Source organism: Empidonax traillii, unplaced genomic scaffold (genome assembly GCF_003031625.1).
Source record: "Empidonax traillii isolate 1590-97213 ecotype Southwest subspecies unplaced genomic scaffold, ASM303162v1 scaffold1297:size275931, whole genome shotgun sequence".
NCBI lineage: Eukaryota > Metazoa > Chordata > Aves > Passeriformes > Tyrannidae > Empidonax > Empidonax traillii.
Genome location: NW_020956490.1, coordinates 218455 through 234183, shown reverse-complemented (window position 1 = coordinate 234183; position 15729 = coordinate 218455). Strand labels below are relative to the sequence as shown.

The 15729-nt window shown below is 46.2% G+C and overlaps 1 protein-coding gene across 5 annotated transcripts in view; it reads left to right on the top strand.

The window, feature by feature from the left end:
• RANBP10 (RAN binding protein 10) overlaps positions 1 to 15729 on the top strand; it is a 48862-nt gene that overhangs the window by 28495 nt on the left and 4638 nt on the right. For 4 of the 5 annotated variants that reach the window (XM_027906442.1, XM_027906446.1, XM_027906445.1 and 1 more), the window contains 7 exons: positions 1692 to 1859; positions 7519 to 7541; positions 11133 to 11317; positions 11729 to 11841; positions 13485 to 13593; positions 14473 to 14621; positions 14968 to 15163. In XM_027906442.1, the coding sequence (XP_027762243.1) occupies positions 1692 to 1859; positions 7519 to 7541; positions 11133 to 11317; positions 11729 to 11841; positions 13485 to 13593; positions 14473 to 14621; positions 14968 to 15163 (943 nt within the window). Of the gene's footprint in view, positions 1 to 1691; positions 1860 to 4284; positions 4403 to 7518; positions 7542 to 11132; positions 11318 to 11728; positions 11842 to 13484; positions 13594 to 14472; positions 14622 to 14967; positions 15164 to 15729 lie in introns of those variants that run through there. The other variant, XM_027906447.1, reaches the window with a different exon arrangement.

Here is a 15729-nt window from a genome sequence, read left to right as displayed (position 1 = left end):
GTGGATTACCTTAATTAAGACTCAAAACAAGCTTTTTCCAGGCAGTTTTGCAGTACATACCACATTTGTCACTGTCCTCAAGGCCTTTATTCAGTCTCGTCTCACTGGAGTTCATCACCACCTTTGGTGCTGCAGCGAGAACCAGTAGGAACAGCTCAGTAGGGACACTTGTAATCTATAGGTAATTTATCCCCTTTTTCCCCCCTTACACTACAGACCCAGTAGTGACTGCGTTGGCACAAGTATTTTGTGATTGTCCTCACAGTTGGACACACTTGTCATGTTCCTCACAGGAGCCTTACCCAGCAGATGATGTGTAAACACTTCACTGCTTGGATGCAACTGATGACAAGTTCTTGTTAAATGCTTTGTGATGCCAGGAATGTTTTGTATGCAGAAGAGCTGGAAGTCTGTGTTTGGATTGTATTATAAGTAGCTTAGCAGATTAATTGATTTGTCATCTGAACTTACCAGCAGCTTCATTAGAGAAGTTCTGAATTGGCACTCGTGTAACAGGTCTGGTTTTGGGGAGACAGAAATGATCTATTCGGTGCTGGCAGTGGGTAAAACAAGAGGGATAGTGGAAAGGAGCCAGAGTGTTAAAAACTCAGTATTTCAGTGATATTTTTACTGGCTGGAAATCTTAGCAGTGCAAGTTTGACAACAGACTCCAGAGCCCCCGTCTCTCCCTCCTTTGTTTTGGCAAGTGGATTTGGCGTGGGGTTCGTGCTTGCTGAGGGTGCTGGCGGTGCTGCTGTCCCTGCCTCTCATGAAAATACCAAACAGGACTGGTGCTACTGTCAACAGCTCGTTTGGAGCTGCTCCGAGGGAAGACAGAGCTGACTCTTGTGACATCCCAGTCTGTTCCTGTGGATGTGTGGGATTTATTGGAGGAAATTATTCGTTATTTCTGGACTAGGAGTCCTTCGCGCCTTTGGCTCCCAAACTTCGCTCTGAGGTCCCAAATCTTGGACCGTGGGTTGTTTCAGTCTTGCTCCATTCCCTGACTTTCCCACTGGGGTTCATTTGGAGTGGTGCAATGAAGAGGGGGGCCTTGGGCATGCACTGAATGTTTTGGGCTTTTCTGAGAAACCCTGAGCATGTGGCTGCTCCAGCATTTGAAGGCATTTGTGTTTGAAGCTGTCTGCAGAGTGGGAAATATTGTGGCCCAAAGGGAACACAGCAATCCTTACCGACTGTTAGAAGGGAAATATGGATTTAAGGATGCCAAAATTGCCTCCATGCGTTCGTTATGCCTGTGATAGCACTTACAGACAAAGCTGCAACAGGTTGGGAATTATTTGATATGCTTTTGCAGGAAGATTGTGCTTTTGGGAGCCACAAATGTTTTACAAGAAGGAGTTTCGTTTCACTTCAGGCAAGATAAAAGAGAAACGGGGGTTCAATGATTTTTAAACCAAAAAAGGAATCCGTCAGGATGACTTTTGACACTTTATTATTTTTATTATTTTTCATAAGGCATAAATGAGTTTGAAACCCTAAATAAGGCTGTATGATTAAAAACCATTATTTTCTTTTCAGTATGTGAAGTTTAACATTGGGATGAATCAGGAACGGGAATCAAAGCTTGACTCTCCTACAGAAAGCTGTGCCCTGAGAGCTGTAGCTGCACATCGTTGTGCTCAACTGGCTTCACTGCTGCCCTGTTCTTTTTGTCTTGTCTTTTGCAGGATGGGATAAACATTCTTATGGGTACCACGGGGACGATGGGCACTCCTTCTGTTCCTCGGGGACGGGGCAGCCCTACGGCCCCACCTTCACCACTGGGGATGTGATCGGCTGCTGCGTCAACCTCATCAACAACACCTGCTTCTACACGAAAAATGGCCACAGTTTAGGTAAGTCAGGGAAGGAGTTTTCAGGGAAAGGGGTGCTCCAGCCCTGCCCTCGCTGCTGTTTAGCACTTCCCTGTGTTGTAACTCTTGGCCCGTGCCTGTGGGTAAGGTTTAAGAAATGGAAGAGAGGAGAGCACTCAGCAGCAGTCAGGAGTTGGGAATTGGCTCCAAGACAGAAATAATTCCAGCAGGTAAAGAGGTGTCTGTGCTGCTCGATTTGTTCAGGTAGATTAGGATTGCCTGGCTGGGCAACAGGGAAGTAAAGAAGTGGGAAGTTAAATTCCTGGTGTCTTCATTTTTAGAGGGACTTTTCATTCCCCTGAGCATTCCCGAAGCTAAACATGGATTCAGCATAAGAACTCTTATTTAAGCACTGGCTGTTAGTTTGGTTCATTCCACAGTTGTTTCAGTTATTGTCCTAAACTTGAAGGACTTCAAAATTTTGCCCAAATTAATATCTCACAGATGTTTTCCAGACATCTGTCATAGCTGATTTCTTTAAAATAGAAACTTTTGGCCATTTTTCCCTAAAATACCTTTCTCTTGGATGACACGTTCTCCACCCCAGATAAATTCTTGTCTTTTTTTTTTTTTTTTTATTTGGTCACATAAGAGATGCAGAAAGTTTTTATAAGTTCCTCTCACTTTTTTGTGCTGGGATTCATTTGGTTTGGCAGGGAGGGACAAGCTCTCCTTTCCTTTGCTTCTCCTCGCTGCGTCAATTCAAGATGAAGAGGCTGGTAGAAGAACACCCTGCTCAAAACACTTAACAGAGCAGTTACTGGCTGGGCTGATGGAGGGAGTGGGATTGGAGTGCAGGGTGTGCCTGGAGGGGGCATAATATCTGGTGAGCTCCTGGGAAAAGGACTGAGCTCCCTGGGATTAGAGAGAGATGGACGTACTGGAGGGAGTCCAGCAAAGGGCTGCCCAGATGATGAAGGGATTAGAGCATCTGTTCCTGGGAGGAAAGGCTGAGAGAGCTGGGGCTGTTCAGGCTGCCCCTGTCAGTCCAGTACTGGTAAGACAAGTAAGAGGCTTGAGAGCAGCAGCTGATGGTGTAGAGCATGAGCTGTTGCTTAGGAATGAGATAAGTTCATACAACAGCGACTGAGGTGATGAAATAGTTCAAAATATTTCACAAAAATCTCTCCATTTAGTTGCTGTCCTTGATTTTTAGCACATATTTAGACAGAAGGCCTGTAGTGGTTTGTGCTGTGGCCCTGTGGATGTTTTGTGGTGTTGGAGTGGGTGGTTTTCCAGCTTCACTGTTTTTCAGCCTGTCAGTGCTGTTGCTTTTCACCACAAAGGAAGTGTAAGAGTCAGGAGCAGGCCAGGCCTTCTGTTTAATGAATATGAATTTGTTAATTTGGTTGAAAAGTTGTCGCTTGCTCTGTCAGGACCACGTTGTGCCTGAGTGTCTGAGCAGATGGAGCCAAACAAAGAGCCCAGTTCAGTAATTCTGTGTTGCCTTTCGTCATTACCACCCTCTGATTCTTTGCGTGGTGTCCTGCTCAGAGATCTGCTTTGTTTGGGACATTCAAAGTGATCTGGTCTTCCCTTCTTAAATTTTAGTGCTCCTTTTCCTTCAAAGATGGGGCAGTGTGGGACAGTGTGGTTAGAGGAGACAGGGATGGAGGTGCCACGGAGCAGCAGAGCTCAGTCCCTGCTGGGTGACCCCACAAAAGCTGCAGGAACGTTTGACCCACCTTTTTTACAAAAAGCAGAATGAAAACCTCACCCAGGGAGGCAATTGTTAAGGGCCAGTGGTGTCTGTTTGTGTCACTGAAAAAGAAACACAGTGTTTCCTGTAGATAGCTGAGGAGGGGAGCCCCTTGGCCGCAGATTGCAGCCTCCTGGCTGTTGCTCAGCTCCTCGTGGGCTCAGGAGGACACACGTGAGGGAGGTGTCAGCAGAGGAACCAGGACCAAGTGGAGGCAGAGGCAGTTTATCTGCAGGTCAGAATGCTTTCTTCACTGGTGGAAGCATCTCCTTGCAGATCTTGAACTTTTTGTGATGTTTTGTGCTAACTTGAGAATCTCAGTTCTGTGCTGTGCAAACCCAAGGTTTACCAGGAAGGGGTTGAATGTGTTTTTTCCTGATGTTCCCTGACATAAAGCCCCTGTAGCTGTCCCACATCTCCTCTTAGGAGATGAGGTCATTGTGTAATCCTGCTGCAGGTACTAAAAATATTCATGAGACTAATCAGCCCCTTTGTGAGGCCAGTTAGCTCGAGAGTAGGGTTTCAGAGTTTGAATTTGTCTTGCTTTTAATAGAATTACTGTAGCTCTGTCTTTCCATTTCTCTCTCCACCATTTCAGTCCTCTCCTCTCCATCTGTTAATTAGACGCCCCCCTTTTGTTTTCCTTGCAGTTTCTTCTGTTGCTTAACTTTTATCTTCCATTGTCTCCATACTTTTTCATTTAATCAGATCCATCAGGAGCACTGTATAAGAACTGTTTTCTTGGCCATCCCAAATTCTGGATGTTCTGGTTGGAGCTAAGTCTTGAACTTTGTTTGGAGACGTCACATGAAAACTGTTTGACATCGTATGTAGTCTTAATTCTCTGTTCTGGAAAATGTCTTGAATGTCTCTTCTGGCTGCTGATGAAAACGCTTTTGACAAGTCCTGAGCAGAGTCCTGGCAGTAAAAAAACATAATGAGATGTGGCTGGAAGTGTGGTGAGGGTGAATTAGGAGAGAAGGAGGGAGAAATGTTGGGGCTGCAGCCATTAAGAGGAAAGTCTTGGACTAGGATGTAAGGAGAGAATGTGACTGCTCCAGGTCTCTGGGTTGGAGTGGATGAGTTTGCTCAGGGAATAATTTAGGAGTGTCTCAGAGCTCAGACTTGGACAGCAGACCAAGGTAAATGGAGCAGCAGGGCTATAAAAAGAGCACACAACCCTCTGAAGTCTTGGCATAGAAAACTTCCTGTAGCTCGAGTTCTAGTGCAGGCTCTTGGAATGACCAAGTGAACCTGTAAAGTCAAATATCCATTCTGCAGCCAGTTTAGGGACTGAGGGAAACATTAGGGATAAGGAAGAAAGAAATCTGTTGTCATAGAGATCCACAGGTGTCACTCCCAGGTTAATAAGGTTTGTCCGCAAAACTTCAAATAAAGTTTGCAGAGAGCAAGAGCGTTGGGTTGTTTAAAACAACACTTCAGGGTAATCAAATTTAAAATCACAGAATCCTGGAGTGGTTTGGGTTGGAAGGGACCTTAAAGATCATCTCCTTCCAACTACTCTGCTATGGGCAGGGACATCAGCACTGCTCAAGGATTCTCTGGATCACAGTTACCTAAACAGATGCTGGGGGAGTGTCCTGACATGCAGGCAGGGCAGTGCTGTGGCTCCACACCCAAGTGCACGTTGTCTTGTTGAATTCTGAGATGTCCTGTGAGGACAGTGGTGAGGCAGACAGGATGATTGTTACTGGGTGGAGAGCAGAGACGGGCCAGGAGGTCCACAAATATGCTGTGTGCATGGGGAGGTGAACAAGTGTGTTTTAATCATGGAAAGCTGGAAGTCCTTTGATTAGATGGCAGGTGAAGGTGTTGATCTCTTTTAATGCCTTTATGACACTGCCCTGATGATCATGTTAACTTTGTGGACTTGAGAGAAGGCTCTTCACACCTTTGCTCTTGCCTCCTGACCTCTTGAGTTGTCCAGTTCTTATGTCCTTAAATTTATGAAGGTTGTTGTTTTAGATTGGATCCAGGGTTTGGAGTTGCTGCAGAGAGAGGATGCAGTTTGACATTCAGCTGGCCAGTTGGAGCTGTGATTGTTTCACTCTGTGCTGTTGAGTTTGCTGGGTGCAGATTCAGGATTAACTCAAAGGAGATGTGTTTGTGGAACAGATCGAGTGCTGTGCCATCAAGCATTTCATCAGTCTTAGCTGTTGGAACAAAAGGTGCAAAACATACATTTGTCTTATTGTAAGGGCAATGTAATAAGTTTATTTGTAGAATCACAGAGTAATTTTTGCTGGGAGGGATCCCTGGGGGTCGTGTATCCAACACCCTGCTGAAAGCATGCCCAGCTACATCATGTTACTCAGAAACTCCTCAAGCTTTTACTGTCTTCAAGAATGGAGATCACCCAGGAGTTTTTTTCTGGTCCCCTAATTCAGTGTTTGACCACATTCAGACTGAATTTTTCTGATCTGAATTCCCCCCCACATTGCAGCTTGTCTCTGTTGCCTCCTGTCTCCTGCAGGACCCTGAATCCTCTTCTGCTTTCTCTCCAGTCAGCCCCAGCCTGGCGTGTTTTTGGGAATATTACAGCCTAGTGGCAGGGCTCTTCAGTTGCTTTTACTGAGCTCCAGGGAGTTTGTGCTGGATCATTTCTCCAGCACTGTGCCCTGCAGGCTGCTGTCCACCCTGCTGGTTGTTGTGAGCCTGCTGGGAGCGTGCTCGGTCCCATCATCGGGGTCACTGGTAAAGAAAATTACACTGTATTGGCCCTGCCATCGATCCCTGAGGGACAACTCTCGGACTTTGAGCTGCTGATCACAACCCTTCGATCCTGACAGCCCAGCCAATTTTCCACCCACCTTGTAGTCCACTCAAAACCCACATCCTCGTCCGTGTGCTGGAAGCAGCCACACGAGCCAGGCCCCCTTTGGCTCTGAGTGGTGCTGGGGGGCAGAGGGGGACTCCAGGACAATCAGGCTCAAGGAGATTGACCTCATTCTGGCATAAGGGTACAAACAAGCTTTCATCCAGCTGAGCAAAACAACTGCAAAGTGGAATGAAAAAAAAAGATCTGAGTGAGGAGCGAGATTTGGGCGAAGTGAGGAGGTGAGAGAAGCGCTCACTGAACGCTGTCCTCAGGTGTTCAACGTCACCTGCATTCACAGTTTCTGGTTGAGTATAGAGAGGGTGCTCAGCAGACAAGGTCCAAACTGCCAGGATGTTAATTTGACTTTATTAGTAAAATATTTAGGATTTCTTTCCGAGCACTCGATTTCAGATCTGTGCTGGTTTGAACATTAACTATTTGTTTCCTGTGTTGACTCCCAAAACTGCTTTAAATTCCCATTTCAGGCTGATGGGTTGCAGAGCTGTGCCTGGGGTAGCCTGACTACAGCTGAGTGTTGTCTCTAGCCAAAACTCTGTTAGCCATGCTAAGCACCAGCACCCTCAGCCTCTTTTCTGGCATGCCAAGTGTAAATTAAAAGTGAAACCGTACATCTTTTTTCCCATTTTTTTATGCTTGGAAGTGCAGCAGCAGAGCTGAGGTGCTGGGCTGTTCCCCAGCTGTGATGCAAAGTGTTGAGTCTCTCTGGCTGGTAAGAAGAACCAATTATAGCCAAAACCAAAGCAATTTTTTATACAAAAATTCTGTTTCTGAAGAGCCAAAGTGAGTCTTGAAAACTTTACTCCTTCGTAGTAACAGAGGGAGAAGCAAAGGAAAGAGGAGCTGCGTTCAGAAAATGAGATTTTTGGGAGAGATGTTGGAAACCCTGAACCTTCCTTCAGATGCAAAACTTTGCAGAGGAGGGGACTGGGGGAGGGAAGTTACTTCTGAATATGTCAGGTGGTGAAATGCAGGGTCAAAGCTGGGATTTGTTGAAATACAGTTTTGTATCATGTTAAGGATGTAGGCAAGCAGGGAAAAAAAAATCCTTTGTCTTTTTAATTCTAATCTTTTTCCCCCTACAGGTATAGCCTTTACAGACCTCCCTGTAAGTATACCTATTTTCAGTATTTTAACTAAAGATGCAAACAGAAGGGAAGGGGAAGAGTGTGGGGGTGTGATTTTTTTTTTCTGTTTGATATCCTGTTAAAAAAAAAAAATCAACGTGGTGACACATATTACTGAATGATGAGGATGCTCCTTTTTCTTTCACACAGAACTTCTTGTCCTGAAGGTTGCAGCCCTTTGTAGTTAATAACCCCAAACAAATTTCCTCTGAGGAATTCTTTCATTTCCCTAACTACTTCAGGCCTCCAAAATGAGCAGTTTCCTTGGCTGACCTCCCTGTTGTGTGGAAGGAGGCTTGCTTTGCTTTGTTCTGTACTTCCTGAAAAAAAAAAAAAAAAAAAATATTTTAGTCCTCTGATTTTAGTATTGAGAGAAAAAATGGCCAGGAGTCCCCCAGTTCACCTTCCCAGTGAGATTTAGGGCTTTACAAATCTCTCCCATATCCCAACCACTGCCTGCACTGAAGGACATGCCAGTTATTTGATTTGCCCTTTTCCCTTCAGCTGTCAATACAGCTCTTTTTTAGTTTGTTTGTCTCTAGGCTCTTTGAACTTGGTAATATATTAGTGTGTTCTAAACCAGAAACCCTTTGTGTGGCTTTTCTCACAGCAGTTTATTCACTTGGTCCAAGTACAGTTCACTGCAGGAAAAGAATATTTTGCCTGCCCATGAAGATTAAGCTTTTGGAGTGAGGTCTTGTGACAGCCTTGCATCCATAGCAAGAAGAAGCTTCTGTGATGTGACCCTTAGTTTTTGGTGCTCTTTGTTTTCCCTCTGGCTGTAGATTACATTAGGAATCACAGGGATACCACACTCCTCCTGATTTTTTTCCCCACTTTTTCTTCTCATGTGGCTGGGCTGCTTCTCCTGTCAGTCAGCAATAGCTGTCCAGCACAAGTGCCACTGCTGTGTCATTTACAGCTCAAGAACTGCTGTGGAGCTTCCCAGCACGGACTTTTCAGGCTGGAATTCCCTGTCCTGCTTAGCTTAGCTTTCATCCCATGACTTGCAGGAGTGCAGGGTGAGCTGACTGTACCTTTAATGTGCATTTACAAGGCTGTTCACCCCAGTGCTGGGTCTCTGTTAGGAACAGGGGATGAGCCATCGGGGAGGCAGAGAGACAGAAAGGATTCTGCAGCAGGGAGGTCTCACAGTGCTGCTGGGATTGAACTCAAAGCCCTTCTGAGCCCAGGGCACGTCCCTGTCCTGCTGTTCGTTGATCTGGCCAGATCATCCTGACAGGATCTCAGGCTCATTCATCTCCTGTGCAGAGGAGATGTTTTAATGTGAAACTGGGAGAAGACCTGCTCAGGTGGGTTTTTGGGGTCAGCTACTCAGATGCCTTTTAATGGAGTCTCCAGTGGTTAATTGGGTCTCTGTGCCTTTTACCAGCCGGTTTGCTGAGCTGTTTTTCAGTGGAAATCCCCTCCTGGCTTTTACAGCAGCAGCTAATCCATAACAGTGTTTTTCTGGGCCAGCAAGAAGAACAGCTGATGCCCTGTAGGCCTCCTGCTATTGAGAATTATCCTTCATGAGATAATTCCTCTCTAAAAAGAGGATGAGAGGAGCCTGTGTGGGTCATGCCACCCCTGAACTGTGGATGTAAGCAAGGATGGGAGACTTCTGCCTCCATGTGGATTTTGGATGTTCCTCTCCATATGCTAAATGGCTCTGCTGCTGTGCTGGCAGCTTCATCCTAGGGATGTCTGCACCCAACTTCATCAGCCTCTTTTCTAACATCCTTCCCTTGGATTACTGCCTTCTTCCTTCACCCTTGCAGATTCTGGTGTATTCCATGTCCTCTTTTTGCTCCCTTTTTGATCCGTGGATTCTTGGTTGTTCCAAACAGTTCAGGTTACCACCTTTCCCCAAGAAGAGGGTGCCAAGCCCAAGACAGATGTTTTGCAATATTTGCAGTATTAGGAAGCTGAAGTGGATCCTGTAAATTGAAAACCAGCCTCAGACACAGCGAAACGTGTTTTGGTTCATCTTGTTTCGGTTTCCTCTAAAGGCTGTTTGCATTTGTACCAAAAATACAATAGTGGGAAAAACCACATTTTGGCTTAGCACAGGCTGGAGTTAATACCAAAATAACTGCTTAGTGAGTTCCCACAGAGGGAGCTTCCCCTTTTTTACCACTTTAAGCCAATGCTTAGGCCTAACTCTTACTTATACAAGCCTAGATCAGGTCTATCCTGCCTGGAGGTTTGTTAAAACAATAGGAAATGGAAAAAAAAAAAAAAAGCAAGCAGAATGTGGAAGAGCCCAGGGTGGGATTGCAGGAGTGGAAAGGGGCAAGGGGGTCAAAAAACAGGTCAAGATCAGCAAGGGGGGGTGTGAGCAACTGGCCACCAACATCAGGGGCAAGAAGTGGTCCAGATGGCACTGGGAAGGTGCACCTGAAGAACTTGGCAGGTCAGTGGGCTCTGGGATAATCTCTGCCTGCATCTGGCAGGGTGCTGGAGATATGTGTAGTTCCCAAAAGTTGCTAAACAGAGAGGACACATCCCACGTGTGAGAAATGGAATTTTAACTCTGAGATGGTTTTAGAGAAGTTGAGGGGAAGCGGCTTCCCCTCAAAAATGAACGTACCCAGAAGTGGCTGAAAAATAACATGATATCTTGTAAATTGGTTTTTTTTTTCTTCTGACTTCCAAGTGTTTTGGGTGTCTGACTCCTGGCTTTGGAAGTTCTCGGGTTTATAGTACTAAAGAGTTAATAAAAAAAGTCTTAAGTATGGTCTGTGAAAAAGATCTGATCCCTCATTAGAGATAATTCCGTGTCAACCACTTTTGAAAGGATAGAGAGATTGACTTTAAATACAACATTTATCTCTGGTGGCTCTTCTGTATCGTGCTGTGTTTTCTTTGCACTGCTCTAACCCAGTGACTTCCTAGATGTGAGAACACATCTGGCATGAATTCAGAGAACTTCTAGATAGACTTTGCCCGGCTATTTTCAATTAGGTCATCTTCAGAAGCTGAATTATTGGCTGAATTTTACAGGTATTTTCATGGTGGTAACCTTTCTATTTTCCCCATGCCCTGGTGGTGAGTCAAAGCCTCCATTTGGATCCATAGGCTTGTTCTTTATGTGAAATTCATCTGCTAAAAATCCAGATAAAATAGCTCAGTTGAAACATCAGAGAACACATACATCTGTTGATTGAGATGATGCACCTTCCATTGATCCTTCTTATTATTCTTATTCTATTATTATTATTATTATATTAAACACCATGTTAATTATTATTATATTAATTATTATCTGCTGGATCTTGAACTTTGGTAGAAACTGCAGAAAGCTAAGCCATCCACAGAGGCAGTCACAGCTCAGTCACTGGGGGATTGAACCTGCTGTTCTGGTTTTATGCCATAGCTTTCATAACTGCACAATAAATCACAGAGTTCCTCGAGAAGCACCTCAAGGGCTGTTGCCTCTTCCTATTCCATGATATTTATTTCAATTTAAAGAGCGGCTCTTTTGTCTTAACAAACCACATAACTGGAACCAGAAAGAGAAAACTGCATTTAACACAGGGTTTGTTTTTTTTGTTTCCCTCCCTTCCCAGTCAAATCTCTACCCCACAGTGGGTCTCCAGACTCCGGGAGAGATCGTGGATGCCAACTTTGGGCAGCAGCCCTTCGTGTTCGACATCGAGGACTACATGAGGGAGTGGCGGGCGAAGATCCAGAGCACCATTAAGCGGTTTCCCATCGGAGACAGGCTGGGCGAGTGGCAGGCCATGCTGCAGAAGTGAGTCACTGCCCTGGGGTCCCCCTTCCTCTCTTTTCTTATACTTTAAATGCTGATTTTTGCTCTCTTTATTACGGCAAAAATCGCCCCTCGGCGCGTTTTGCTGGAATTGTTTTACACTCTTTTTTTTTGGTGTTGGAGTTTGTTGTTCAGTCATCTTGCCTGTGGGGGTTGCTGCTGTTTCAGATGTAAAAGATATGGGAGAGGTTTTCAGCCAAAGTCTGCATGGAAGATTGTAGGGATGTACATTTACACTGTTTGGACCAAGAAGTAGGAGCCTGGTTATGTCCTAAGCAAGCTGAGTTTGTCACTGAAATTGCAGCTTCTGTTGTGTTGATTTCTTTTTCTTCTCCAGTGTGATGACCCCGTTTCACCACCTCATCTCTTTGTTGTTGTTTGGTTTTTTTCTAGTATGGTTTCATCATATTTGGTTCATCATGGGTACTGTTCAACAGCAACTGCCTTTGCCAGAGTCACAGACACCACAATCCAGGAAGAACAGACCTCAATAAAGAATAGACAAAGTAAGTCTCACAGGTGGCCATTCCCACACTGGCCACGTGCTCCCTTCAGGACTCTGCAGAGGAGTGAAGAGTGACGTTATAAAGCTCTCCACAGCACACTGCTGTGGGTCGGTAGCGCTTGGGAACCTCTGCTGGGAGCACTTTCCCCGTCATCACTGTCCCCTCCACCCTCTGCCACCTTTGCCTGGAGAACTGCCCTGTTCTTGCTGTGCTTGGCCCTTGCCTGAGCTGAGGTCACTGAGCTCAGGCAGATCACAGAGATGCCTGTGATTGGAGTCCTTTGCTGCAGGTGTTGCAGCAGGGGCTGTCCCATAATCACAGGGACCCAACACATCCCTCTGCTCTGACTGCAGCTCCCAGAGCTCAGCACTCTCCCAGTCCCTCTGCACGTTGTTTTGATTTCGGGTACCATTTTCGCATACTGAGGGTTTTTCATATTCACAGCCAAGGTGTTTAGCTCACACTGGGTGAAGAATTCACATTGGGTCTGTTTTGGTTACTGCTGTTTTCTCCCACGTGGCTCGTCTCTCAGCTTGTAAGGCAGAATTCCTGCAGAATAAGGCCCACAGCTTTCCCCAGCTGTGCCTTTATTTTAAGCTCTCCCATTCACGGGCTCAGACTGCAGAGTGGCAGAACATTGGTGTGCTTTCTGCATTCTCCTGGCTGTTGAATCCCACCCTGTAGATTGCCCTTCCCTTTGTTGAACTGCTTCTCCTGTGACTGTTACGGATCAGGAGCATTGTGCTCTCCATACATCGGTGTGTGCTTAGCCAGCACTCGGGTTCATCTGGGGACTCTGCTTTTTAAATAACTTGTAGTTGCTGCCTGTTAGTGCTGATGGGGCTTTGTGCTTTCCAGGTCATGCATTATGCAACCCTGACCCCGGCCAGAGTGGGTTTAACTGGTGGAGCCTCAGGGGGAGGCACCAGGGACGGTGCAGCCGCCTGTGCCTGAGGGCAGGGGACAAGGCAGGCATCACACAGAGCTCCGAAGCTGGGGCTTAAATAAAAGGTGTGAGGAAAACACAGATGGGAAAACAAAAAGAAGGGGAGCTGTAAAAGGGAATGGCACCTGTGAGAGCTGTCAAAAGCAGCGAGACTTGAAAAACAGCCGTGCGAGGAAGAAGCAGAGGGAAGTGAGAGCTCTTGTGTTGGTGTGAGAGCCACAGCTTTGGTTCCAGCTTTCAGCTTCCCTAACAAGCTAATAAACACTGAGAACTGGGAGCCAAGTCACTGCAGTTTGTTACTGGGGATTGGTATTGAGGATTTACCAGGCTGGGCTTCCAACTGCTCGTGGTTAGCAAAAGCCACAGCCTTACTGTCAGAGCCTCTGCTTGCAAAGCACCTCACAGGCCATTCAGAAAATTCCCTCTGTTTTTTACAAGGAGTGCTGGAAAAACAATGCAGTTTTAGTTTTAAGTACATTTTGGGGTTTTTTGGTGTGTGTTTTTTTTTTTTTTTTTTTTTTTTTTTTGCTGCTAACAAATCCTTCCTCATTTTCAGGTGGTTTTCCTCGCCCTATCCATAATAAAATGTGGTCCCCAGTTCTCCCAAGCCCTTGTGCCAGGAGGGGAGCTGGGTGGCAAATATGAGACAGCCCTTCTGGCTGGTTCTGTGTGTCACCAGGTGTCCCTTTGCTTTCAGGAATACAGAAGCTAGTATTGGCAGGCAGAGTGGGAGAGGCTATAGAAGCCACCCAGCAGCTCTATCCTGGCCTCCTAGAACATAACCCCAACCTGCTCTTCATGTTAAAGTAAGTATGAACAGCTTTATACTCCCTCCTCCTGAAGTGTGTAGGTGCAGGAGAGAAGAGGCTGCCCAGACATCCAGGCCAGCTGCACACACTGCTCTGAATTCCAGCTGAGATCCATTTTGGAGCCCTTTGCATAGTGCTTGTAGCCCTTTTGTTGCTACTCAGACCCACTATGGCTTTGCCTCATGAGGTCAGGCCAAGCTGGGTGAATTTTAGCTCTGCTGACTGCCAGAAACTCCTTGACAAGTGGTCTTCACTTGTCTTGTGGAGAACTTGCATGGCTGGAGCAGTGGCAGTCACTGTGAAGGTTCCTAGAAAGGCTGTGTGGGGTAGAAGTGTTCCAGTTCTCCATCTGTACAGAGCAGCTCTCCCCAGCCTTCTGAGACATGAGCACAGTTCCCAGTAAAGCTAAATGAGGAACTGTCCTCACTGTCACTGAATTTTTTACTCTTTCTTCTCTATTTTCCATCGGCCACCAGTGTTTTTAGGTTGATAAAGTAGCGAAGGACAGATTTAGTATCTTCCCTCTGAAAAAAAAAGCCGTTCCACAGTTCAATTTTGGAGTACCTGCAGGGGAGCTGGAGGTGAAAGCTGCAAAGGATCATTTTCTTCTTAGCACGGTGGAATTAAACTTGCTTTTGGGGAAATTTCTTGCCATTTATTAGCATCAGAGTTGCAGTTTCTGAACTCCTTCCCGTAGCTTTATCAGAGCCTTTGCAGTACGAAGACATCAGGAGTCTGAAATGTCCTCTTGAAAGGAAAGGAGTTGAAGTCCTTTGCAGTTTCTGGGAGTTCCTTGCTCAGGAGGTGGGGAGGGCTCAGTGCAGAGCATCCTGGCTGTCACGCAGCCTTTCCCCTTGTCCCCTCCTATGAACGCAGGTGCCGGCAGTTCGTGGAGATGGTGAATGGCACGGACAGCGAGGTGCGTTGTTTCAGTGCCCGCAGCCCCCGATCCCAGGACAGTTACCCCGGCTCCCCCAGCCTCAGTCCCAGACACGGATCAAGCAACTCCCACATTCACAGCACCGGTAAGCGCGTTCTCCTTGTCTGCCAGCGAGAAGAGCAGGTGTCCAGGGTGGATGTTGCTCCATTAAATGCTCCTTTCCCAGCTGAGACAATGCACTGTTAGCCTGTATGTCTGTTGCAGAACTGGTTTTGCGTTTGTTATTTCCCACAGTTGTCTGCAGAGCGGGTTTTGTTTTCTGAATAAAGGAGGTTTTTTAAAGGCAGCCCTTTAGTGCAGTCACCAGTTCTCACTGATGTAGTGGTGGGAGGAGGTCAAGAAAGCAAAGCCTCTCGTGCCAAATTGTTGAGTTCACAACAGAGTTAATATTGTCAGTCTGGTCTCATTTGTCTTTTCTTCTTGGCTTTCAGGAGCAGATAGTCCAACCTGTAGCAATGGAGTCATGTCCACAAAAAGCAAACAGAGTCACAGTAAATACCCAGCACTGAGTTCATCATCTTCATCTTCCTCCTCCTCTTCCCCCTCATCTGTGAACTACTCTGAGTCCAATTCTACAGATTCTACCAAATCTCAGCAGCACAGTAGTACGAGTAATCAAGAAACCAGGTATTTTTTTTCCCTCTGGAGATACCTGAGTGAGGGTGGGATGGTGGGAAAGGGTTCAGTCTGCTTTCTGAAGAGCTAGAAGGTCACCTCTCCTGCCCCTTTGAGCAGTATTTGGTATCTACAAGGTCACTACGAGTCCCAGCAGCCACAGACTCGTTCCAGTTTCCCCTGCTGTGGCTCAGGCTTGGAGTTTTATCTCATTAGGAATATTATGATGCTCCTGTTTCAGACACCAAGCTGTCCCATTACACTGGTGCCTTGGGAGCCCAATGTAGTAGATTGTCTCGACACTCTAATCAGTAGTTATTCAGCAGTCTCAGTCACTCTGCTGTCTTGAACATTTGAGTGTTCTGTATTGCACTCTTTGCAAGGACTGAGGGCTTAGCCAAGCTTCCCCTCCTGTGCAGTCTGTCAGTGTGTTGTTACCTGTTGTCTGGCTGCTGTTTGCTGTCCCAGGGGTGAACACCTCCTGAAGGGAAAATGCAAAGCAACTCTGCACCTGGAATTACGACAGGCACTTTCAGAACAGAAACCTGTTTTGTAAATTGCCTTCAGAAGCCTGCAAA